This window comes from Equus caballus, chromosome 19 (assembly GCF_041296265.1).
Source record: "Equus caballus isolate H_3958 breed thoroughbred chromosome 19, TB-T2T, whole genome shotgun sequence".
NCBI lineage: Eukaryota > Metazoa > Chordata > Mammalia > Perissodactyla > Equidae > Equus > Equus caballus.
Genome location: NC_091702.1, coordinates 52,403,570 through 52,431,491, shown reverse-complemented (window position 1 = coordinate 52,431,491; position 27,922 = coordinate 52,403,570). Strand labels below are relative to the sequence as shown.

At 38.1% G+C, this 27,922-nt stretch overlaps 1 protein-coding gene across 3 annotated transcripts in view; it reads right to left on the bottom strand.

The window, feature by feature from the left end:
- LSAMP (limbic system associated membrane protein) overlaps positions 1–27,922 on the bottom strand; it is a 601,648-nt gene that overhangs the window by 193,680 nt on the left and 380,046 nt on the right. For all 3 annotated transcript variants that reach the window (XM_001502660.5, XM_003363378.5, XM_014732876.3), the window contains exon 3: positions 16,919–17,044. In XM_001502660.5, the coding sequence (XP_001502710.1) occupies positions 16,919–17,044 (126 nt within the window). The remainder of the gene's footprint in view (positions 1–16,918; positions 17,045–27,922) is intronic.

The following is a 27,922-nucleotide window of genomic DNA, read 5'->3' as shown; positions in this document are numbered from 1 at the left end:
AGTCTTGGAGATTAGAATGTAGATACCTGAGGTGGAGTGGGGGCATTATTCTGTCTACCACATTCCCCTTAACAATAACTCATTCATCACGATGCTCTTCTTCTCTATCTTTTCTCTTTGGCTTTGAATTTTTGGAAGCAATAGTCTCTTTCCATATATGATTGGTAGGGTGATCCTGAAACGAAAACTACCGAAGTCCATAAGATTGAAGGAAGAAAGTTCACATAGAACCTCTACTAATATTTGACCAAGGGATCAAAACCAGCAAGAAAGGGGCAAAGCTGGGAATTGTCCACTGACCATGTGTGGCCTTTATGGGCTTTTATGGGACCTTTGGGGACCTTATGTCCTAAAGATGGGAGCTGCTTAGATTTCTGTTTCTTAAACCTGACTTAAATATTAGAACAACTTGGAGTTAGAGAATAAAAGGAAGAAACAAAATGATGGAGAATATTTTCCTGGTACCAGACAGTGAAGAGCACAAGAGGTGATTAGGAAAGAGAAATGAGGAGGCAGAAAGCCATGGTGAAATAAACTTTAGATGCCATCTGACAGGCCTTTTGAATGTGCAGGTTTGGCTGCCTGCCCAGCTACATTGTGCACCCTACATCCCTCTGTGCATTGCTAGAAGAGGACAGTATCCCTTGAAAAAAAGATCCCAGTGCACCCGGAGAATAAGGGAAAGTCACGACTAAAGTTATGAGAGAGACACTAGTCAAGGGGTAGTAGAGGTTACAGCTGTGTGGACAAAATGTTCAGGCAGGAAGAAAGTTCACATAAGTCAAGCCAGATGAGGCTTCTGTTTCTCAACTGTAGACAAACATCCTCTCTGTTCACCCATTGCCCTAAACTCACGTTGGCTGCTTGCCTTTGAATTATGTTGCATATTTCTTTTTTGCCTCAATTTTGGGTGTTTCATAAGCTTTGCCATTTGCAAAATCGTTAGGGTTTAAATAGGACACCTGACAGGTCTATTCTAAGCAATGTTTGAAGGAACAAGATCCATCATTTCACTGTGTTCAAGCCCAGTTAAGACAGGGAAAAGTTCCTCTATAGCTAAAACACTGCGGTAAAGGAAAGATGAAAATGTATTATTGTTAGCTGGGCTCTTTCTTTTTTTTTTAGTTCTTCATACAGGCATGGTCGCTTGTGGACTGGTGCCTTTGCACACAGACCACCCTTTTTTCCATTAGAAATTTTAATGAAACAAAAATAGCAACCTTCTTTATTAAAATTTCAACAGGAAGGAACTGTGGGAAGGGGCTTATGAATATGTTCTCTTTAATTTCCACAACAGTAAAGTCATATTATCCCCCTATTTTGTAGGTCATTTTATGATCGAAGGAAGTCATTTCCAATGGTCACATAGTTAGCAAATCATATCTAAAATTCAAACCCATGTTAGCTTGCTTCCTAATTTTATTCTCTTAGCAATAATCTTTTATGTTTTTCTATAAAGACCTTTGCCTTTATAGGTAAACTCGAGAACTGTGCAGTATAGAAAATTTCCTCTTCTCCTATTACTTGATAATAAAGGCAAGATCTAATTACATTTGATTTGAACATGGCAATACTCAGAGCTTCCCACACTTTGCCTTTCAAAAGCCATTTGGGTTTCTTCCATTCGAATTTCATTATTCTCTAATTGTTTTCTCTGCAAAGCAGATTGTCATGGCTTGAATAGGTAGCCCCCAAAAGATATGACCAAGTCCTAAGCCCAAAAACCAGTGAGTGTGACTTATTTGGAAAAAGGATCTTTACAGGGATATTTTATTTAAGGATCTCAAGATCAGATCATACAAGATTTAGGGTGGAACCTAAATCCACGGACTGGTATCTTTATAAGAGAAAGGAAAGGGAGGTTTGAGACACCCCGACACAGAGACATGGAAGAAAAGGTCATGTGAGGACACGGGCAGAGACTGGAGCTATGCTGCTACAAGCCAAGGAGCACCAAGAGCTACCAGGAGCTGGAAGAGGCAAGGAAGGATCCTCCCCTCCAGCCTTCAGAGGGAGTGTGGCCCTGCGAACACTTTGATTCTGGACTTCTGGCCTCCAACACTCTGAGAGAATAAATGTCTGTTGTTCTAAGCCACCCTGCTTGTGATAATTTGCTGGGGCAGCCCTAGAAAACTAATACACAGATGTATTTTGACTGTGCAGATATCAAGATAGTTTGACAAATATGACTAAGGAAATCTGTGTGATTGGTGACTGCAACTGGGTGTCAGGAATGCAGTTTTGTACCTTAGTTTCTTACTGATGCAAACTGAGAAATCACAAGGTATTGGAATATTTATTTTTAAAAACTTGAAAGGTCCAATAATATCAAATTCATACAAATAGTATAAGAAAATGTGTGTGTATATATATAAATGTATATATATGATGTAGGTGCATACATATATATATAATCTTTATATCACTTGTTGCATGTTTGGTTGGTCTCTTATGAAAGGACAACAGGGAGACAAATTTACTTAGAGAACCTATTAATATCTGGCTGATTTTACTCTGTCCCTGATCAAAGCCAAGAATGCCCTTTTGGCAATGGTCTCCGGCCCAGTTCTTAATTCATAAGTGATTGCCTGTAGAGCTCTGGGCTTGAGATAGGAATGGGTTCTGGAAATTCATGGAATCACTCATGGATCATTGGCCAGTAGCTCCTATAAAAATTATCAATTGCAAATTCTGAACACCATGGACATGCCTGGCATGGAGTAGGCACCCCATCATTAAACATAGCCGTTGAAATTAGTGAGATTGTTACTAGTGGTGGTGGTAGTAGTAGCAATAACAGTAATAGTAACAGCACATGTGGTGAGAACCGACCTGAATAATCATTTTTGTTGGTCTAAATCTCACAGAACTTTCTCACATGAGACAGAAGCCCCAAAGAAAGGGAACCAGCTCCTTATCTTGGTGTTTTGATAAATAATGAGAATCTGTTCCAACCCAGAAAGGTACCAGCTGAGATCAAAAATGGATCTTCTGGATCTAATAAGACAACCCTTAGCCTGTCTCCAAGAGAAGGCTCTAATTAGGATTGGGTCAGAAGCTGGATGCAGTGCTTACAGGCTGCCCATGGTAGCAGCCCTCTGTACTGCCTCCAGTCACCAATCACCCACCCTTACACAGCACGAGAGAATAAGTTACTGCTGCTGCCAGACACTTCCTTGGCAGAAAAACACCATGGACAAGAAATAGATCCGAGTGAAGATTCACATACATTCCTAAAGGCTTAGCAACACTGCACGCTAGCCTCAGCAGAGCCGCCGATCCACTCTGACACCCAGCAGCTGAGTCAGCCTGCTGTGGAGACCTTAGAGTGCTTAAACATTCCTGGGGAATGATCTCCTCTAGCAACAATCAGTAAGAGACCTGTCAAGGGTAGAGAGTTATAGCTACTCACATATACTTAAAAAAGATTTTCCTTTCGGCCTGGCCTGGCAGTGTTACAGGAATAACTGAAGAGGACATGCTTTGGGTTTCCTACTAGTTCTTTGGCATTATGGAGAAGATACCTGGGGCTTCCTCTATTGACAGGACATTTGGACTCAGGGGAGAGAGCAAGCAATAGAGCAGTAATGCCATTCCCATTTGGTCACTGGATCATGGCTGCATATCCTGAGTTTAAGAGAGGATTTAACTCCGGGATATATCCAGTCCTAAAAAAAGACATGAGAGCACAGTCATTGCAAGTCTGTGACCCAGGAGCTCCAAGAAAGACAGATGATCCTGGTGGTCAGCATCATGAGATCAGACACTATATGCCCCAGACTACACTGTGTTTCCCCAAAATTCATATGCTGAAGCCCTAAGCCCCAGTGTGACAGTATTTGGAGATAGGGCCTTGGGAAGTAGTTAGGTTTAGATGCGGTCATAAGGGTATAGCTCTCATGGTGGGACTAGTGCCCTTATAAGAAGAAACACCAGAGAGTGTGCTTATTCTCCCGTTCTGTTCACACACAAAGAACAGGTCTGGTGAGCACACAGCTGTCTAAAACCCAGGAAGAGAGCTCTCACCAGAACCTGACCATGCTGCACCCTGACCACGGACTTCTGGCATCCAGACTTATGAGAAGATAAATCTCTGTTGTTTAAGCCCCCCAGTCTATGGCACTTTGTTATGGCAGCCCAAGCTGACTAATATATTGTAGGGACAGTTTAAAAAAATAAGTGTGTTTATAGAAGTCATTACAGGTGCAGCAAGAGTAGTTACAACAATTACTTTCTTGGAAAATAAAAGACGTCTACCTCTTCTCTCTTGAAGGAACAAGGGCAATCCACCTACCTTCCCCGAGATGGCTCCTAAAGTAAGCTGTCTAAATTGCAGAGCTACCGAAAGAACTGCTCACTTCTGTGTCCATACGAAATGACCCCAAGCTATGGGCAGCTAAGTCCTCAACACCATGTGTTCTATTTGGAATGACTTTTGTTCTAAGATGAAATTCTGGAATTTGTAATTTGTTGCAATTTGAAGCAATTTTCCCACGGCTTTATTCATTTATTGATTTTTTGGGTAGCAGGAAGTTTTTAAAATGCAAAATGTCTCCTGGATTGGCTTATGAAGACTAACTTTCAGTAACTATATTCTCGTCTGCTTTTCAAATCCCTTGTTCCCTGATCTGGATTGCTCTTTCCACAGCAAAAACAGCAGAAAGCCTTAGTGACCAGGCCAAAAAAATTAAAAAGAAAAAAAAAACTGACGTCATTCAAAGACTGACATTTCAGTTTTTATTACTAGAATACCTTGAAGAATTAGATCTGATTTGCATTGATATTTGCCAACTAAATTATTAAAGTTTTTTTTTTCTTTTTCTCTTCCCTTCCCTTCGTCAGATTTTAACACTTTAGTCAACAGCGGACTAAGTCAGAATTTAACAATCACGTGACTTCACGGAGCCTTCTGGACTTTGAGTTGTCGACCCGCTTGAGAAGAATATCTGATGTGATCCATAATGAAGGTAGGTGATGACACATAAAAGTTATGGGAGGTATTTTTTGTAAAGGAGTCTGCTTCTCCCAAATGTTTCTTAAGCAACACAGGGTAATTTCATTGGCATGTCTGTTGTGGGCAGTTCGACTTCATTTGAGTTACCTATAGAGGTTTCTCTGTTTTATTAGAATTAATTGCAGCCTCAGTGTACTGGGAGACTTGAAAAGGAACAGGCCTAGAAAAAAATGAGGATTTCAGAAATGCGTGCACGTTTTAAGCGATATGTTAGCCTCAAATATCATTAGACTGTAGATGGAAAAAGACAAAGTGGGAATTACTATGCAATTGTTACTTCTGAACCTCTTCATCTAAAGTGATGGAAACTCTAACCAGAGAAATGTGATAGGGTATGTAGATATCAAATAGTTTTAAACACATACCACACACACACACACACGTAGACACCAGGTCATCAAAATATTTCCTATTGACTTCTTCTCATACAGAACGAATCTCAAGTGTTCCTGTAGTTGTGCTTGGTAAAAATAGCGCACAATCCTAACTATCTCAAAAAGATGTGTTTTCTTTAGTACAGGATTCTCTAAGTTTATTGTGCCCCAGAATCATCTGGAGGGCTTGTTAAGCTACAAATCATGGGGCCTCATGTCTCTGATTCATGTGGGTCTAGCGTGGAGTCCCCTAATTTGCATTTCTAAGTTCCCAGGTGATCCTGATGCTGCTGGTTTGGAGACCACACTCTGAGAACCACTGCTTTAGACTATCTATAGACTCTGGTTTTATCACCTATTTTGGTCAAATGGAGTACTTCATAGTCTTACAGCTAGTCTTTTCTACTACCTAACCAAAATGACTATTGTAATTTGTCTATATTTTGCATTGCAGAATCTAAGATAATAGTAACAACAAACAGCATTTGAATAATGCTTTATCATTAATCAATCATTTTCAAATACGTTATCTCACTTGAGACAACACAGGAATGCTAGTAAGTGAGCAGGCATTATATTCATATTTTCTAGGTGGAAAGTAGAGAACTTGAAGGACTCACCAAAACCCCTAAGAAAGTAAACGGTGGAGAGCAGAGACTCGAACCCAGGCTTTCTGACTCTAAAGTCTGCATTCTTTCCACCAAGTCACTCTTCCTCTTAATCCCTTACATTTGTAAAGAGCTTTACACTTATCAAACTACTTTCATATTCATTATCTTATTTGATCCCTCAAAGCAACAGCCTGAGGCAGGCAGGGCACATATTATTGCCTACATTTTGCAGATAAAGCCATTATAAAAGATGATGAGAAAAGTGGCTACTGTCGTTCAGACAGTATTTCTTCATACACTGGGCTAAATTTTTCCTGCAATATTTAACAGCAGCATCTGATGTAGTGGATAAAGCACCGGATGCTCTCCTTTCCAAGGGATAAATAGTCAATGGCATAGTATTGTAACCCCACCCCCACTTCTACCACAGATTTTTTCCTTTTTTCTCTATTTTCTTGATAGGAATGCATTTTGAGGGAAGGTAGGTGGGGATGAAGTTTAGGATTACTAGACAGTGGGAAACTAGAGAAAGTTCTTTAATTTCTATACTTCAAACACTTAGGAAAAACGCTTTCTTGGCACACAAAGATTCTTCACCTCTAGTCCAGGCTTTTCAAAGTTTCACGTGCATACAAACAACCTGAGGATCTTGATAAAATGCAGATTCTGATTCAGTGAGTCTGCATCGGGGCCTTATATTCTGCATTTCTATAAAGCTCCAAGTTGATGCCAATTCTGTTGATCATGGTCCAACCTGGATAGGCAAGGATCAGTTCTATTTCTCAAAACCAGAGTAACTTTTATTATTCTCTGAACCATCTCTGAATATCTAGGGTAGATCAGAGAAATTAAAATAGAAAACATTGTAACCATATTTGGCGAATACTGTGCACATTGTAGGACTTACCAAAGTGTTTCTCTGGGCTAGGCTATTTATACATCCCCAGTATCTTCCAACTTACTTTGATCTCAAGATCCAGAATAATGCTTAAAATGTGGCCCACGGACTGACAGTGCCAATGTTACCTGGGTGCTTCTTAGAAAGGTAGAATTTCAGGCCCCATCCCAGACCCAGCGAATCCGAATTTGCATTTTAACAAGATTCTCCAGATGATCTTCCCGCACAACAAAGTGGGAGAAACACTCCTTTAGACATTTTTGCCCTCCTGTGCTTTCATAGTCATCATTCTGCTCACCTGACTGCTCACCTGACTGGTCATCTGACTCGCTGGGAGGCTTTACTCCTCAGAATCCCAGAATTCACCAAAAGAGATGATTTGTGTGGGGTGAGCCAGCTAATCTGTGTTTTTAATAACTTTGCTGATAGGTAATTCTGATGATCAGCAAGATCTGGAAATCCCATGGATTATCTAGCAGTGGAGATGAAAATTATGCAACAGGTGGCTACAGCCAAAAGAGATGGTTTATATTGAATCACAGAAGGTATTATAAAACTTACAGCTCTGCAAAGGAGGTTCCTTTTTCAGGTTGACTCAACCTGTGAACTGTCCTCCATCACCAAAACCAAGTGGGCCTGAACTTCTGCCGCCCAATCCTCGAACCCCAAGCCTCAACCCCTATTATAGCACTGGTTCGTTGGAGTGATAGTGCTGAAAGCACTGTTGCCAAACATATTAAAAAAATTCCTTCCCAGATACAGAAACCTGCAGCAGACATTTCACAGAGTATCTTATAGAAAGAAAATGTCCTATATAATTGAGATGCATATTATATAATAAAGCAAAACTACAGTTTATGAAGACTCTGTTCTTAAAGCCTAAACTGTAAGCAGGTTCTAACAGAGAGTCTGACATTTATCTGGAATAAGTAATTCATTTGTTCATTCAATAAATTTTTACTGAGCACTTACTCTGTGCTAGGCACTATAATGTGCTAGGTCCTTGCTTGCATGAGCAAGATAGACAGTACAAAAGTAAACAAATGGTTAAGACAATTACTGAATGTGGTAACCGCTGAGAAGGAGAACAATTGCTGATGATAAATGAATGATAAAGAGAATAGCAAAGGATCTGATACAAGAATGTGAAGATTTCAGAGCATTCTCTGTAGCCTAGTCGATAATATTATGAGTCAGACAGAAGTGAATCAGCACATGAGTGAAACATAAGGAAAAAGGATCTGGGTAGGACCTAGACAGAGGACTTTCCTAAAATTTCCAAAACTTCTCACAGAAAATTAATGAGGTGAATAGCCTTAGTTCTATAATTCTATTGTGTCATTTGCAATTTGTTTTCCATTCATTCATGCTTTAATTACTTATCAAATGTGTATTTGGTTTACACCATGATGTGAGTTATTTCCTAGCACTAATTTTTATAAAGCCCTTAAGTGAATAGCTCAATTAATTGATTGATGGATTGAGCCCTTGTAATATGCTAAGCAATGTGCTGAGAATATACATGAGTAGGGCGTAGTTTCTGTATTTTTATAGATCTTACAATCTAGAGATTGCACATAATTATAATGCAATTTTATTAGTTCTGTGATATAGCTTCCTGGAGGAAGTATCATCTTGAAGGTCTTGAAAGAAGAAGTTATACTGGCAAAATGATGATACAGGTAGGATGAGAAATCATGGTTCAAGAAGAAAACCAGGGGGCCGGCCTGGTGGAGCAGTGGTTAAGTTTGTGTGTTCTGCTTTGGTGGTCTGGGGTTAGTCAGTTCAGATCCCGGGTGCGCGCATGGCACTGCTTGGCAAGCCATGCTGTGGTAGGTGTCCCACATAGAAAGCAGAGGAACATGGGCATGGATGTTAGCTCAGGGCCAGTCTTCCTCAGCAAAAAGAGGAGGATTTGTGGCAGATGTTAGCTCAGGGCTAATCTTCCTTCAAAAAAAAAAAAAAAAAAGAAAGGAGAAAACCAGGATGTGTCAAGGCCCAAAAGCAAGTTGACAAGGCATATTCTTGACATCTAATTTTTAGTATAATCTATCTACTGCATAAATTTGAATGGTTACAGACTTAGGAATAGGAGAATAAGTTGAATGAAGGGCTTTAATGCCATGCTAAGTAGTTTGAACTTTATCCCAAAGGCATTGAAGAATTGAGAAATTAAGCAGGAAAATTAACTTGACTATTTTTTTTGTATTTAAAATAGTATTTTCGTAGTAAGGGTAAATATCTAGCAGCAAGGGATATAATTGGAAAACTGTTGAAATGCAGATGAGAGAAAATATTGGTTTACCTACATTGTGACAGTGACAATAGGGAAAGGGGAATGAATTGGTAGCTATTAAGGAAGTAGAATCAAGACAATGGGTCGAATGAATCATTGCTAGGGAAAGTGAAGAGAAAGAAGCCAGGAGCACTATGAAGTTTCTGGCTTAGACAATTTTTATCTCCAACCTGAGCATCTCTTGGAATTTGTCCTCTGGGCTCTTTGCTTCTGACCACCCTAGTTAAACGCCTTGATCCATGGGAGCTAGTGTTGCCCTCCTTATCAAGGACCTAAGTCAGACATCTTTTGGAGGGTGTTAGGATAGATCCCAGCTGACATCCATAGTCAAGATCCCAAGGTTAATTGTAGGTGGTCCACAAGATTTATATAACCTAACCTGACTTTTTCTTGTATAAGTGAGCCACATCAAAGACATTATGAGACCTATTGTCTCCTCTGCTCTAGTGGTTTGTTTGGCTCCTAAGTAAATCAACTTGCATTTATTTTAATGAATCATTATGTTAATATCTGTCATTTTAACAATTTCATGATTACTTTGATCTTTTTAATATGCTTCTCCAAAAAACTATAATTTATTGTTTTCTCTTTATTTTGTTTTTATTGAGTAGCCCCTCTGTAACTATTCAGTGGTTTCCTCCTAAACATTGCAGGTCACTTGTTGGTGTCATAGTACAATCACTGCCTAAAACACCAATTTTATAATAAAATAAGCATTGTAATTTACAACCCTAGGTTCTATGTAGTTACAGATAATAAAGTATTTGCTGTAACATTGCCAGACTGTAGAAAAACCGTCTTCTAGGAGAAGCATGGACACATGAGTAAGCCAGGCTAGAAAATCTCTCTCTAACAAGAGGTTGTCATTTCCTTTTGAAAAAGAAAAACCTCAAGTGGGTATGTTGAGATGAAATGCAACATAAGATATAACATATTAAGATTGGCCTTGATAAGAACCTTTTTAAAATTTCCCTGGTTGTTGTGTTGGAACGGACGATAAACCTGGATAAAGATGATATTGAGGTGGTTTTCAAATTATCAATCTTCCCCCAAATTATCACTATGGTAAGCTGATGTATGGATAAATAATAATTAAAATAAATAATAAACGTAAGAATATCAATAATAGCTAATGCTCTACTAAGATCTTTGCCTACATGTTCTCTATTAATTCTCATGATAACTTTGACAAAGACTCTATCTTTAGACCTGTTTTAAATATTAGAAGACATTTGGAATTATGGGAAAGAGTATTTGAAGTGGTGAGATGCTGAGAGATGTGGACTCTATGCCTGTTCTACTGGGCCATGTGCAAAGTTTGTGATTAAGCTGTTGCCCACCCCCCGACCCCACTCAAGCTTCCAAAATGTTCTGGAGCACTTAAGACTAAGCTAGTCCCCCAAGGACACATCTAGGGTGGTTCATTTCTCTTCAGAAAGAGTATTCTGGGGATCTGATGACAGATCTGGGTAGGGTAACAGTAGAGTACTGAGATGGTGGTTGGACATTTGTCCAACACTCACGAGAATGGCCAGCACAACTGGTTGTGGAGATCCTCCCATGGCTTAAAGGTTGACAGTGGCAGCTATTGTGAGTCTCTCCAAGATTTTTAAGGTTTGGAGGCTAGTAGTCTTCATTTTCTAAATTATCCGTTTGTTTTAATAATAAGGTTACTGAAAAAGAGTTCATCTTTACTAGATTAAGCTATTATGGAATCATCTGTTTGTGGAAAGAATATGTTTCTGATCCAAATTTAAGATATTCACACACACAGAGATAACAGTCTATATACTTGCTTCAATGGGAAAATATATATACTGGTATATGCTACATTGTATATTTAAATCCAATATGCAAGTAAGGTACTGAAAAGAAAGCATAGCAAAATTTTTCTGCTCTTTGAAAAGGGAAAACAAGAATATTAAAAAGTAAAAAAGAAATAACGTGTGCGAAAAAAAGATTTAAAAATTTTAAAAAGTAGCATAACTAAACACTAACATAGTTTCATATATAGATGCTCGCCTGAATTCTTAAATGCATTATTACATACGCTTTTTCTCTGCCTAGGATACTCTTCCCTCCCTTATTTTCTTGGCCAAGTCCTAGTCATCCTTGAGGTATCAGCATAAATTCCCCTCAGGGGAGCTTTGCTGGCCTTGCAGATTTTGCTATATGGCCCTGTTTTATGGTCTTATTGAATGCTATAATTTTCCTTTATACTATACAAATCTAATTAAGTGGTTATTCATGCAATTATTAGTTTAATGCTCTGCTTTCTTGTTGAACTATAAGCTCCATTTGTGCAGGGACCATGTCTGTCTCCCTCTTTACTTTGTCCTTTTACAGAGTGGGCATTCTATAAACATCTCGTGTCAAAATAACAAATCGTGAGATACAGATCAAGATTAATCTGAATATAATTTGTATTGGTGGAAGACAATTTTAAAACCAATACACAAGTAAGACAATAAAAAGAAAACATAAGGTTTTTCTTTATTTTCTGCTCTCTGTAAGGGGAAGGTGAGATATTAAAAAATAAAAATGCAAGGAATAAATGACAGCAATCAGTAGAACAGGTTGAACCATTAATCTCATTTAAATTGTCACTATGTAGTCAAAACCCTTTACCTGCAAAGTGCACAGGTTTAGTTCTCCCACATACATATACTACCAAGATTGACTCACGGAACTTTCTGGAAAGTACATACAAGAAAACACAGAGAAAGAAGTTCCTGAAACTTAAACTGTAGATCATATGTTCTCTGTGTGAAATGTGATGTCATACTAATTCTTAAATGCTAACTAAAAAGAGATGATGATAGTTACTTGCAACATGTACTTCTGGAATTCAACTTAAAGAAATGAGTTTAGTTTAACATTATATATTTCCTCCAAACCATGAGGGCAGAGTCTAGGCTCAACATATTAATAATTGGTTGAGTTATAAAATTAGAAGTAAGACAGATGGAGCTATAGCATTAACGGAGTTCAAGAGTACTATCTGGGGGGCCGGCTCCATGGCTGACTGGTTGAGTTCTCGCACTCCGCTTCAGCAGCCCAGGGTTTCGCAGCTTTGGGTCCTGGGCGTGGACATGGCACCACTCATTGGGCCATGCTGATGCGGCGTGCCACATAGCACAACCAGAAGGACCTCCAACTAGAATATACAATAATGTACTGGGGGACTTTGGGGAGAAGAAGAAGAAAAAAAAAGAAGATTGGCAACAGATGTTAGCTTAGGTGCCAATCTTAAAAAAAAAAAAGGAGTACCATCTGGCAAGGGTTCAAACTTGGAATGAATTGAAAGGGAATTTCAAATACAGTGATTAAAACCCAACATCCAATGAGAAATGGGATTTCAGACCCTCTGGAATCCTCTTAGCTCCTCCCAGCGCAATGTTTTTCCACTCACCTGATAAAAATACAAAATATTTCTTAAGTGAGATTTCTATACTCTGTGTTGATGTGAAATCCGGCCTCTGGCTTAGACAAGAGAATTGTGCAGCACCTCCTATGTCATTCTCAGCCCAAAGGGCTAAATCATCCATGTGCCTTCTTTTTTCAGGTATAGAAAGCTACAGAGGTTGTAAAAACGTTTGTAGAAATGGAATGCATAGAAACTCTTTCTGTAACCCTGAGCAATCCTGACACCACATGAGGCATACTTGAGAAAGAGACTTCCTCTAGAATATGCAAAGAAAGATTTAGAAGCAAAGTAAAATGAAGATGGGAGCAGCGCTGCTCACAGAAGGGAGATCAAACACTCCATAGAAAATACATGTTACGGTGCAATTGCCCTCTGGGAGTTACAGGATTATGAAAGTCTAACTTAATTAAGGGAGAAAATAGGTCACATTTAACAACCACATAAGTGACGCATCATTTTGACTATATAGAATAACTGAAGAAGAGAGAAAAATTAAGAAATCAGAAATCAAACAACTGCAACCACGGAATGCACCAGTCGCTTCTCTTCCATCTATGTCAGCTATATATTTTGATTTTGTACATATGAAAGATTCATCATTCTTCTAACTTCCCTCTTTAAAAACACTTGTAGTATACTTGAAAAAGAAATTTCAGGTGTCAAAAGAAAGAGAAACAAAATGGCCCAACAATAACAAAAAAAGATAGATTTGAATTAAGAGGTAAAAAATATTCTTCTCCTCATAAAACATACCTTGCACCCTCTTTCCGTCCTCCTCCTCGTGTCATCAAATGACAAATAGTCAGGTACCTGTGAACCTTACGTGGAATCTTCCCCCTTTCAGGGCTCGATGTCCCCATGGGGTCGAGCTAATTACAGGTACATTTCCTCTGCAAGGCAGTCACACTCTGTACCATTGAAACCACAATTAATAATTGAACAAAGCTAGCTGGATTTTTTTGCTCACACGGCCATGAGTTGCAGGTAGCTTTGCTGTCACACAGGGAGCAGAGCCTCTTCTTTGGGTATCTCCAAGAAAGGCTTTGCTTTAGAGGTTGAAAAGAATCACCCCCTGTTTCCAAATTTTGAAAAGAAGGGAGAAAACCCACAAAAACCACACACACACACACAAAAATCCTACTTGCCTTTGTAGAACAGTAAAGGAAAATTTTCTCTCCTGTCACCAGGAATATGATGATGATCAGGTGGTTATTTAGGTCAGATGTGAAAGAGATGAAAGAGCAGACTTGGGAATTAATATCTGTTGTAAGGGAGAATTGGAGCCTGCCCTTGAGTCTGGGAATGCAGCAGGGAGTTAGTTTTGCATGTGCCAGAATAGAATTTGACCCACAGAGAGAGCCTAGCTAGAGGATTATGGAAGAATAAAGTTCTTTCCCTTGAGATGCCTTTAGGAACTTAATGGAGAATATCCCCAATGCTCCGTGAAGTCATAGATGAGAGCAGAAAATCCCTGTCCTGTGCCCCAAGCCACAGTCTGGAGCATGGGTCTGCAAACTATTTTGTAAAGGGCCAGACAGAAAATATTTCAGGCTTTGAAGGCTAAGCCATCTTTGTCGCCACTACTTAACTCTGCTGTTTTGGAACAAAAGCAGCCATAGATAATATGTAAACAAATGAGCATGGCTGGGTTTTGAGAAAACTTTATTTATGGGCACTGAAATTTGAATATCATATATTTTTTGCATGTCCAAAAGTAGAATTCTTCTTTTTATTTTTTCCAACCATTTAAAACCATTCTTAGCTTGCAGGCAGTACAAAAGTGGGGCAGGCTGAATTTGGCCGAGGGACTGTAGCTTGCCGACCCCTGGCCTGACTATTGGGAATCCCTGTGAGTACACTTATTTTTCCAGTTGATTTTGAAGTCTCTAAGGTTCTCTGAGTGTATGTAAATGTTACCTTTACTCTGGAAGATCTGGCTTGCCCTCTGGTCTTTTATTGACTTGAAACATCATGGGTAACCAGGTTATTCAAGGTTCAAGTCATATGAACATTGTCATTAAAAAGTTTACTAGAGTTAGCCATGAAAATCTTAACTCCTAGACCAAGCCTGGAAAGACTTTGAAACCCTGGTTCTATCTCATTATTTTCCTGAACGCTATGGGTAAAAAAGAATATGTCTTTGGGTTCAGCTCACCAATACTATTTTTCCCTGAAAAAAAACTATTACTAGTCAATAGTGTACCAAAGGAAATAAAGACTTTTTATTAATAGGGTTCATTCCTTGATTAGAACTTGAATATAATCTATCTTCCTTTTTTCTTTCTTTTATCTACCACTTCTTCCACAAAAAATTGAGATTATAAGTAATATATTTATATAGATATTTAAATTAATTAGAAAAGGTGAGATATAAAAATAATGGCAAGGAAGCAAGATGAAAGCAACAATTTGGTCTGTTTATGGATTTGATGTCAGAAAATCCCACATAGTTTAAAATCTATTTATTAACCTACAACTTATATATGATTTCTTATATTCTTTTACAGATTGGGCCATAAATTTGGCTCTAAGTTTGGTAATAGTCAATACAATCAAGGACTCATGATCGTTTATAAAAATTCACTGAGCTCATTCATAAAAACTAACCATCGATTGGAAAAAGGAGAATAGAAATATTGAAAATAAAGAGGAATTTCCTCAGAGGGTCCTTTCAAAAGGAAACTTGCAATAAAATTAACAATCTCTCAAAAACAACACTATAGAAAATGCAATGATTTTAGAGGATATCTTCTTTTACATCTTTAAATATGGGTCAAAACTTTTATACCAAATTGTCATTCAGTAAAAGGAATTCCGCATGGGATGGGGGTAGGTGAGGTGGGATTGGGAGATAATATAATTCCATCCAAATAGAATGTGGTCTTCAGGTTTAATTTAATCCATAGGAAAGGTATGTGATATCCAGAGGTTCACACTGCAGATAATGCTCCATATGCATTTTTTTTCCATATGAGGTATAAAATGGGTCCGAGAGGAAGTGAGCTTGAGGGTGATTTCCCAAACAAGTACCTCATTTACTGCTTCTATATATTATCAATAAATGACAAGTCACACGCATTAACAATAAGGATGAGTTTTGAGTGACACTCTCTTAAGAAAATAGAAGCTTCTAATAAGAACAGCTGCCTATATAAGGAACCATCCATAAGTTGGTCCAAACTTCACGTGAGAAATTAATTTGAGGGCTAACACAAAATGGAGGCCCATATTCTCAGTCTACAAAATACAGTTTTTTAAAGACGCTATAACCAAGCACCACCCTGGCCTTTTAGAAATATCTCAGGATAGCTCCTATTGCATATTTAGCTTTGCACAACAGCTTTTCTTGGTCGTCATTCCAAAATGAATACGTTGTATGTTAAATTTCTAGATGCTTATAGGAGGAAACTTTAAGAGAATTCAGATATAACTCAGTTAAACATTGGGGGATATCTACCAAAATACATGACATTTTATAAGAATAATTGATCCACAGCTCATCTCTCCAGAAAAATTAAATAGCAGGCTATGGTTTTGCATACAAGAAAATGTAATCTTTAGAGCAAGGGCGTATGCATGCAGTTAATCCTAAATAATTTGGTAAAATGTTTAAATGGAGCTCAAAAAGCAGCAGGGCCTCAGAACCCAGTTATGGTGGTGGTGGTGGGAAGGTGGAAGAGAGGATGCAGAAGACATTCCTGGGAAATGATTTTCTGACTTTTACTGAATTAGCATCAATAGCTGGGGATCCATAATGAGCTCACACAGCTTAGTCCATGCCTGATGCCCCTGCTCAGAGCCAGATGCTGAGGACAGGGCATTAGAAATCACAAACGATTTTGTATTATTCCTGAAAGATTTCTTCACCAAGTGTTACATATTAGAAAACAATAGTTAAAAGCAAGACAAAACAAAAAAATACAAAGAACTATGTAAATTTAATCCATACAAAACATTGCCCCAAGACACTCAACCACCAAACTGGCATACATTTCAGACAGAATAAGTTATTCACTGCATTTAATGCTTCTATATTTGTCACCTTGGGAGAGTATTTATTGAAAATGAAATAAGAGCTATCTATCTATGTCTTTCTCTAATATAATACTATGTTTGTAGACTTTATAGATGAACATATTAGCAAAGACCAGGGAGGACCCTAAATAAGTCTTATGTCACAATTCTATTAGTGTTTTAATAACAAGATACATGCATGCCTTTCGGATCCAGTGGAATCTCAGAAGCATGAGGATATTTTAAATAGTGTGTGGTATCCTGGAGACTGGAGGGTTACTTACCAGTTGGTGTAAGGTGTCTCCAGGTAATAACAGGTTCAGGACGGCCATTGGCCATGCAGACCAAGGTCACATTGCTGCCCTCATTCACAGTGACATCTGAGGAGATGTTGGAGATCTTTGGTGGAACTATAAAGACAAAACCAAACAGAATATGTAACCATGTCAGTAAAAGCAAGTTTGGAGCACTGGTCCACACAACTGAAGTGGCAGATTTGACCTAAGTGCTTTTACGACTTGAATCATTTGAATTTTTGTGTTAAGAAGTCAGGGTGCTTTAGGACTCCTTAGAGACTTAGTGAGCAGATGAAAAGCATGGGTCTTACTAAAAGGTGAGGATCTCCCCACTACAGCCAAGTGCTATAGGAAGTACACAGAGTAATATAATGAAAATGTCCTAACTCTTTTCTGATTAGAATGGACCTTATTTGGATATTAGAGAGCATGCACATTTATACATATTAAGAATAAATTTTCTTATCACTAAATGTTACCTACATTTATTTTCTATGTATACAAAATGCATATAGCCCAATCTTTCCTCCAAATGCTAGGAAAAGAAAAACAGTGTTATTTAGTATAAGATTGCACAGTAGTGTTAAGGTGTCGTATTATCTGGTTACTTATAATCTAGCCACATAAAGAAACCATTGGTTGGCCTCAATCACCTTGGTGTGTGACAGGGTGGATGATGTACCTTAGAGCTTAAAATTGAATTAATAATGCCTGTGTCATAGACAGATAGACATTAGAAAAATACTACTATTACTTCAAATACTATCATCATCACTACTACTAAAAAGTTAATAATAGCTAACTTTATTTACTATACATAAGACCCTAAGTAGAGGGTATTATTTACAAGTATTATCTCAATAACTCCTTATAATAAGGAAATAATATCCTATGAAGATTTTATTTACCGTTGGGGGACTGACACATAGAGGGGGCCAGGTGAGAGGCAGAAAGCAGATTTGAATCTAGGCAGACTCCAGGGCCGCCCACGCTCTTAAGCACTACTTGAATGAAACTTCGTCTTCATAATCCAGGCTACCAGATGGCCAAAAATGATGGAAATTACTTTTTGGTGATGTGAGAAATGAGTCCCCAAGGGCTAGCTATACTGCCGCCTGACTTCCTTCATTAGTGTTCAGGGCGGCAACATCAGATCTCATATTGGTAGGCTTCAGTGGGAAGTGAATTACTCACAGATTTCATCACAGAGGTTATACACTGATTACAAATAGCAGAGTTTATGGTTCGACTGTGATTTTCCTTTTTTTACTCGTAGGAGCTTATGCTCTCCCTGAGAAAGTATGCGTCAGGGAGAGGAAGGAGGACCAGAGAGCATGAAGGACTTCAATAAGAAACGAATCTTATTTTTCCTCACTCTTCCTGCCCTTTAGGAACTCTATGTAGTGATGAATAAAACAGAAACATTTTCTGCTTGTAGAAGCAGCTGCCTGAGCACCATGTGATCCCTGGAGGTCCCTGTTAGAAGACATTGATGGTACTTGGGCAACTCACCAGAGCAAAGAGTCACAAAGATAAGTGGGATGAGGATTCCTGTGACCTTAACATTCCTCTCACAATGACACCTTATGTGGCCGCTGGGTAGGAACCAGGGATTCCAAATCAAACCCAACAGCAAAAATGGAATGTAGTTGATTCCCATTGTTTAGCAACTTCTATTTATAGATTTTCTATTTCTCCTTTCAGCCATTGGGGTTAAGGGTCATCTTCTCATATTCATAGATTGATATGTAATATATTGTCCTAGGCTGTTACAATGAGGACCTGAAAAGTTACGCCTATATTATAGGGAAGAACATGAGGCACAGATAGGAAAAATGGCTTGTCAAGGGTGATCCCATTAAGAAATATGGCTAGGCTTAGCACTCAGAGCCCCTGATTGTCCTATTGTTCTATTGTTTAATATTCACATTTTCTAATACCCAGCTGAGTAAACTAAGGTCCTGAACATCTCCAAAAAACTAATAAAATATAAACCCATGAACAAAATTTAAACATCCTAGATGCCTTCCTCAACAATCTAAAATTTGTAACAGGAGGCTATATGTTAATTATAAGAACTCACATTACTCAAGTTGTGGTTAGTTCTGAATTGCAAGAAAGGACATGGCATAGAGAGAAGAAATACAGATGTGTTCTGATAAAAAAAAAAAAAGTAGAGAAGGACAGACTCCATATCCCTAATATAAGAGCATGCAAACTGACAAAACAGAAAAAATCTCCAATGATCAAGGCCCCAAAGAGTTATTACCTAGGATAACATTTACTCATATGACCTCTCTTTTATAAGAGGCATATATACTAAGGACTTTGCTTTTACATGGCATGCAAGTTGAGTCGCTTACTCAATGTTACACAGACAGGTGGTGATAAAATTAGGAACAGAATCTAGAATAATTGACTGCAGGGCTGTTTTTCGGCCACCAAACCGTATTGTTTCTCTTAATGAAGGACAATATACTCAGGTCCTGGATCTCAGATGCTGGAGATGCAGAAAGTGTTTGTGTTGAACAGTTAGAAATGAAGTCGTTTTGACATTGTATCCCACCTTCCTCAGGGTCACTACCAGTGAGTTTCACTCCATCAGTTATCTTCCTACTTTACTGTACTTTGTACCAGCTTCTTCCCATAAGCATTTACATATGATGTAGTTGTTTTGCTCTAGAAAGAAATCCTTCACCAAATGTTACCCTCTTACTAACTTTCAACCTCTCCCTCTCCAAATTTCCTCAAGGAACTTTTCTATATCACATCTTCATTTCCCATTCACACTTCAACCTTCAGCGCAACCTAAATTCTCTCATTAACCTCCAAAGAAACTACTCTCAGAAAGCTTACCAATTTCTTTGAACCATGTTTCTAGATCCAAAGAACAATTTTTGTTATTATTGTATTTTTCTCTGAAGTATTTGACTTTGCTTTGAGGTTATTTGACCATAATCTCCTTCTTCCAGTCCTTTCTCTTCTTGGTTTCTAGGTCACCAAACTCAACTGTTTTTCCCCTTAGCCCCCTGGCCACCCTTCACAGTTTAACTTTTGGGCTTATTTTGTCCTTTTCCTTGAACATCTGTGTTCCTGAGAGGTTGATCACTGTCCTCTTTCTTCACACCATTCACTATGAGTGATCTCATCTACTCTCGAGCTTCAGAAGCTGAGGCCATGCTTGACATTCTAAAATAAGTACTGGTAGCCCAGATTTTTCTCATGACCTTTATACCTCCATTTCCAATAGACTATTCTACCTCTCCGTCAAATGCCTCAGATACCCAAGATTCCAAATAGTCAGAACTGAGGTCATCATCGCCCTTCCCACAGAACACTTGTAGTCTTGTGCATTACATTAGTGAATACTGTCATCATACAGACGGTTGCACAAGCAAAACAAGAAAGTTATCTGCCTTGACTGCTCTCTTTCCTTTATGGCCACCATATAAAATGGACCCTCAAGTTCTATGACTTGCATCTTTATTTATAACTCTCACATTCATTCTTTATACTCAATCCAGATTCCCACCAGCCATCAACATTTCTTTTTTTGCCTGAATTACTGCAAGAACATTACAACTAGTTTCTTTGCCTTTAGCTTTCCTCTCCTTAAGCTCACTGTCATTCATTCACCACACTACAATCAGAATTTTTTTCCTAAATTGCAAATGCGAGTATAGTAACCCCTGATTAATCTCATTGCCTTCAAGATAAAATCCAAACTTCTTAATATGACTTAACAGGCCACTTGATGATTGGCCCCTGGTTATCTCTCTAGCCTTATTTCCTATTCCCTTTTTAACATATCATCCAGTCAGATCAAACAACTGTGGGTTCCTGGAATATACCATCTTCATTTACTCCCAGGCATTTAACATTCTATTTTTTTCTACATGAAATATTCTTCTGTCAACTCTTCATGTGGTTGGCCCCTTTTCCCCTCAAGTTTCAGCTTGCCAGCTTGCTTTCTCACTTTTTCCAGGAAGACTGTCCCATCATTCCTTACCCCACTGCACCCCTGGCCCCATATTGGGTGAAGCATCCGTCCTGGGTGTCTGTGCCACACTGTGCCCTGAGTTTCTCTACCACAGCCCTGAATCGTAATTGCTGGATTACTACTTGTGTCTGTCACTAAACTGAAAGAGCCAGACAGGAGGGCCTTTGTTTTCTTGACCAATGAATCTTACAGAGCAGGTGCTTGGAATATGGTAGGTGCTCCCAGAGTGTCTGAAAAAAGAAATTAATGAGATTTTCCCTCCAACCCTTTTCTGAGTTCAAGGATGTCATCTCATTGAATTTTTGTTAGAGAGGAGTAAGCTTTTATTTTGAACCAGTAAAACACATATTTTATCAATATTTCTTGAGCTACTCCTCTAGTCATCTATTTCACTAACAACTTCTTTGACTCTTAATGAGAAAAACTAACCATGGAGAAGAGAAATTTTTGTATGTTTTAGGAGCAGAGGAAGCAAGATAAATTTGGTGTCCAATTTTCTCAATTATAGATTTTCAGGTTTTAACTTTTTAAATTTTCTACGCGGAGTCATTCATACATATTTTTTATGTGTGTATATAAATATCACTGTATGTGACATTTTTAGTTCAATGGTTTAACAGTTCTTTCCTACTTTCTTGTAGCAATTCATGTCGTCTACATTTACACCATCACTGATAACATATCATTAAAGTAGCAATTCAAAGTTGTTATTCTGTTATCTTGTAAAATCTTTATAAAGATTCTAGGAGGTAAAAAGTATTCTTATTACTACTGTCATTTTACAGACATAAAGATACAGGACAAAAATGGGTAAAAAAATCACATAGCTAAGGGATTATAGAGCTAGGACCAACACCTAAGTTTTATAGGTTTCCCAAACTCAACCCTTCCTCTACATCACATTCACTTTTGCAAAAGTGATTACAAATAGTGTATTTTTCTCTATCTTAATTCTAAGTAAGGATGACTACTTAGGAAATACTGTTTAACATGATCATCTTATTTGCATCTGCAAACATAAGTTGTTTATTTATCTAAATCATTGTAATATTGATTTATGCTCAATTCTTGGGTCATCACAGTACTCTGGGTAGTTTGTTTTTTTTTCTTTCTGATATATTCCCTAATAATTTTTATTCACAAGATATTAGTTTGATTTGTTATATTTTCCTAAATGTAATGCCATGAACTATTTATTTGATGTTTTCCATCTATCCAGTTTCAGTTTGTCTCCAATTTGTCTGGATTATTTTGTTTTTCTTACCTATTAATGAGAGCTCCTCATATCTTAAGAAATTGACCTTTTGTTGCCATGTCATTTGCAATTTCCCCAATTTCTTTTATTTGTTTATTTATTTTTTGAGGAAGATTAGCCCTGAGCTAACATCTGCTGCCAATCCTCCTCTTTTTGCTGAGGAAGACTGGCCCTGAGCTAACATTCGTGGCCATCTTCCTCTGCTTTCTATGTGGGATGCCTACCAGAGCATGGCTTGCCAAGCAGTGCCATGTCCACACCTGGGATCCCAACCAGAGAACCCCAGGCTGCCAAAGCGGAACATTCGAACTTAACCACTGCACCACTGGGCCGGCCCCTCCCCAATTTATTTCTAACTTCTTACTTTTATGATCATTTTTGCTTTGCAGAAGTCTGAATTTCTTTGTTGATCTTTCTTTTGTGATTTCTTTTATTGCTTCTGTGCATATTAGGTCCTTTCCTAATATAAAATCAGTTAAATGTTTATTTCTGTTTCTTCTTTAAATGATTTATTTCATTTTTTTTTCCATTGAACTCTTTAAATCATCTGGAATTTATTTAGGGTGTCAGGTATAACCAGGTTTTTTTCCCAAAATTTTTTAGTCAATATCCCCAATACTTTTTGTTAAATAGTATAAAATGTATATACCATTTTGGTTTTCAGAATTACTCTATAACAGTGCTGCCAATTTGACTAGAACAGTATTTCTGGGAAATGTGTAAAAATAGACCTTACTTACCATACTAAGTAATTTTATCAAAATATTTAAAAATCTAAGTCACTAATCTTTTGGATACCACACAATTATTATGTGTTGCCAGTTCCAAAATGAATTGTTTATTAGATGAACACTTCCTAAAATGGTGAGTGAAAAACATAATTTAGATGCCTTTCTTTCAGGACACTGACAAAATTCATTATTCAAAGGACTCCTCAGGGTTTCCATTGTAAAAAATAATTGTAAAAAGAATAAGCCACATCTCATAGTTCTAATTTTAAAATCTGAATTATTAAATAGGCAATATTCTTTCATTGAAATACACATAAGTTCTGTGTTAAAGCAATGTACATTTTTTCTATTCATTACAAATATAATGGCAGTTTCTAAAATAATGCTAGCATCTAGGTGCACCTGGATACAAGGATTCCTTCAGTTGTGCAATGAACTAGCATTACATAGGATTATGACACAGTCAGTCTGGCTCTGCCACTCATCGTTTTATTGTCCCTCCTCACTCTTCTTGTAATTCCTTTACCCACTGTCTCTACCAGATCTCCAAGGTCTGCCCTGGCTTTTGTGGATCTAGAGCTGCCTGTACATGTTTGTACAGTTCTCTAGGTTCCAACGCATTCTTTTTTCTCTTTTGTATAAGACTAATATCTCTTATGTATGACCAAAAGTGGAAATGTAGGCAAAGTCAGGGACATAAGCGGAGTGGACATCTATTGTTTTACCTGCCCAAATCCATGCTTTCTTCTTCTGGTAAGACACCTTGGTTTTCCTTTGGGGAAACAACTTCTCACCCCACTGCCACTGTTTGTGGGGACTGTCAATCAAGTGACCCATTCCTCGTTGGCCAAGGAGTAGACATATAACCTAAGCTGAGCCATTCAGATTCTCCCTTCCTGGAACTTGGTTTTTATAAGGAATGACTCAAGAGAGGTTGGAACTGATTCAACCGGTGGGAGACTGTTAATGGCCCCAATTCTCCACTCCTCACTGTATCCACGTCCTTTGCCCTCCTTCAGTGGGGGACACGCTTTTCCATCCCAGGACCATGTTACTTGTTTTGGCCAAGGATATCAGCATGGGGAATACAAGCAGAGTCTTGAAAAGTGTTGGCATAATTGGACTCACTTGGTCTTGTGCCTCTGCCACCACCATGAGAAGAACACGCCCAGGTCCAGCTAAGCCTGATGGTCCCAGGAAAAGGAGGATGGGAGATAGCAAATAAAACAGTGTACCCAGTAAAGTGTGAAATTCAGACAAACAACAAACACATTTTTTGGTATAAGTTCCAAATATTATATGAGACAAATTTATACTAAAAATTATTTATCTGAAATTCAAATTTAACTGGCATCCTATACTTTTATTTCATAAATCTGACAACCCCAGGAACAGAGTCATCTGTAGCGAAGCCCAGCCTAGATCTGCTGACTTGTACACTTGCAAGAAATAAAGAATAACAGTTGTTTTATGCCCCTGAATTTTGAAGCAGTTTGTTCAGCAGCAATAGTTAGCTAATAGATATCATGAAAGCGCAACCACCTGAAAGGACTTTTATTTTTCACTATTGCCGGCAACTTGCATTCCTAGAGATGCATGACTTCCATGCTTCCCAAGGCAAAATTTTTCTGCTTTTCCTTTGATTCTGTGAGTTATTCCGTATTCTTCCAAGGACTCATCACTTTTTTACATTAAATTAGCCAGGCAATTTCTGTTGCTTAAATCAAAGAATTTCTAATTGTTGCAAATTGAGAAGTAGTCATATTAAGGGAAAAATCTATGACAGGCCTCTCCTTCACATTTTTCCCTTTATATGTCATCTCTGCCTATGTACACATTGGGTTTCCACAAAACAAACTTAGTTGTATGTTTAGCATTGGTTCTCATCTGTCAGTACACATTGCTTTAAAAATAATCCCAGGTTTGTAAGACCAACTGATTCTGGCTGTGGATATCTTAATGCCTTTATTCGTGGTTCCTAACTGATCAGCCTACAGAAGGAAAATAATTAGTTCCAGAGTAGGGAAGAAAAGTGGTCAGTTGGCTCATTTCCCTAACCTCAAATAATTAGCAGTTATTATTTGTGTTCAATTCAAAATGCCATTCCTAATGGTACAAATTAGCAACAAATTGGTCTCATTAGTTATTATTCATTCGAAGTTGGGGCAACGTGTATGTATTACTGTATGTGTAGTGGTAAGGTGGTGTTAAAAACACACTATCAACTTCCTACTTTCTAATCTTCCTTTGGTACCACTAGAGAAGCTTAAGCCCTATCTTTTGCATATGAGGCAGACTATGGAACAGTATGGCATGTCTGCAGTTTTCAAAAATCTACAGGATGTTTTTTGAGCAGCTCTTGGCTTTAATAAGCATGATCTAAGAATTCAACAATAAGAATAAAAATATACAGTATAACACATAAATGCCATCTTGTGAAACATCAAACATCCATCTAGCCTGGCATTTTGCTTCTGAAAATGCCACTGAAGCATGTTTTGCTGCATGGTGTGGTAGTTTCCAGGATGGATGACAGGACTGGAAATGTAGCGCAGTGAACTAGATTGAAAGCCAGGGGACTTTGAGCCTCTCCTGCCACTAGCTCACAAGGCAACCACACATTCTCTGATATTTGCTTTTGAATCCCCATCATCAGGCACATTGTAGGTGCTTAAAAAATTTTGAATGAACAAATTAATAGCAAATTATTTAAATCTCTCTGAGTCTTAGCTTCCTCATCCGGTAACTGGAAGTAATACGCAAGGTGATATTAGGGAATATTACAGGATTGCTATTAGGGTCAAATAAAAAAATGCATGTGCACTTACCCTGTAAACGGGAAGAGGTCTATAAGTGTAGCTATTATTTATTACATGCTAAAACTAGCTAATACAGCAGTTTTGGCTTAACTCCTCCTAAGATAATGTGATAAAATAGTTCATGCATTTCTGTGGCTAATGGCGTTTTAGTTATATTTTTGTAGGCGCTATTACTACCAAAAAGTGTAGGTAATTATTATAATTCATAATTAATCATTAATACTGACAATAACAATAAATCACCCAAAAGATACACCTTGAGTTCTTATCTACTAATGGGCAGATCTATGCCAATATGTTCAGTCCTTTTGTCGATGTCTAGATATTTTATACCCACAATAAAAAGTGACACAAAGATGTGAGAGTGTACAACCATAAGTGAAATAAGTCTCACCAAAATTTTTAGAAGCTTAACTTTTGGGCTCCCAAGAAAAAGCTCTCCAAATAAAATTTTGTCCCCATTACATGATTTGTAATCTGAGTCTTAGAAAAAGGGAGGTTTTCTTTTATTCATTGTTCTTGTAGACAGCAGATGTTGCCAGGTGTTTCGTGTCTGTAATTTGAATCTCTGAAGCCTTAGACCTTGCATGGAATAAAATAACTAGCAGTGATAATTTCTTTTCCACTCGTACTAGTTCCCACTCCTATTAGGATCCATTTATCAAGCAAGAAACATCAGCCTCTGAAGTAGGTATTTGAAAAGGAGCACTCTACAGGAACATGATTCCTTTTAGACACAAATTTCATGGATGAGTAGGGAAAATATGGAAACTATAGATTCTTTGAGTGTGAGATGAAGCTTAGGATAGGAGAAACTCATTATAAGTATCAGTTACTTCAATTTCTCTGCCAGGAGTGATTGCAAATGCTGCACTTATGTATGCATTAAATGATGAACAAAGTGACTTGAGGAAAGAGGGAAAATATGCTAACAATTTAGGGGAAAAGATAAAATGTACGTATAAAACAAAGCACTGCCAAGTGCCATGTAAGTGGTGATGGGGTAAAGTCAGGGAAATTGGAGTCAAGAATCTTATGAAGTGACATATTAAAACAACATGCAGTCAAGGAAAAGCCAGCCTCTTTCAATCAGACAGCAGCACTTTCTGAACTGTACATGTAACTAAAAGTTAGCACCTGAAGCCTCACTCACTATAGTCGGCTGAGATGAACCTGGCATTTTACTATGTTGGCTAAAGGTATAAACTGGGTGAGACACACTCTTTTGGGCCTTTGAGACCTACATTATCACATTCTCAAGTGGCCATATGAGTTCCTGGCACTGTACTAGAAAGTCAGATTTATCAGATTTATACCAAAACAGTCCCTAGAGACTCATCCAGATAGTAGCCAACATCAAAAGGGTTAATTTGCGTCAGAATACTCTAAATAACTCACATGTAATAGCCATGAGACAAAGAAATGCTATGAGCTCACGTACACACCGCTTAGTGGTGGATGTGTACTTATGGTGACACGTGTGTGGCATGAATATCTGCATCTGGCTGAGTCCCCTAATCTACCTAAAAGGAAAGTATATTAAATTGGAACTTTTCTATATGTATTAAATGTTTAGAATTACTCTGGAATCCAAGTGTGTGGGCTGGTTTAGAAAAGGGACAAATTACTCAGGCACCAACATTTGCATTCATGACGAGTTAAAGGACGTGTCCATTATTGCTGCTTCAGCAATAGGTATACTCTGTGGGACGTCAAATGGCTGTTCCCATGTACGGGTCATTGCCTTGTTAAATAAGAGCGAATGGGACGATCTTGACTCTGCTCACTGAGGCTGCATTTACTCAGCGAGTCAGCAGCTTTTCCAGAATCTCATATTCCCAGACCTTATTCCAGCTGTTGGCATATTTGTTTTTGCTAATCTGGGAAAGCATCCAGATGCTGATTTAATCAATAGGTAGAAGGAGTGAATCTACCATCTTCCCTTTACCTGCGAGAAATAGCTTTCTCATTTCTGGTACCTACAGAATCGTCTTTAGATACTGTCCAACCAGAGCAGATGGTTTTGTTATTTGGCAGAAATGGGGGTATCGAGCAGAGGGAAGCTCAAACATATCAGGCTACCTAGGGTAGGTGGCAAATAGCAACTGGGTGAATTCCAAGGTCTGAGACTTTATCAGAGAAAAGAGGAGTGCATCTTTTTGCCCTGTGCACTCAAAAAGACGTATT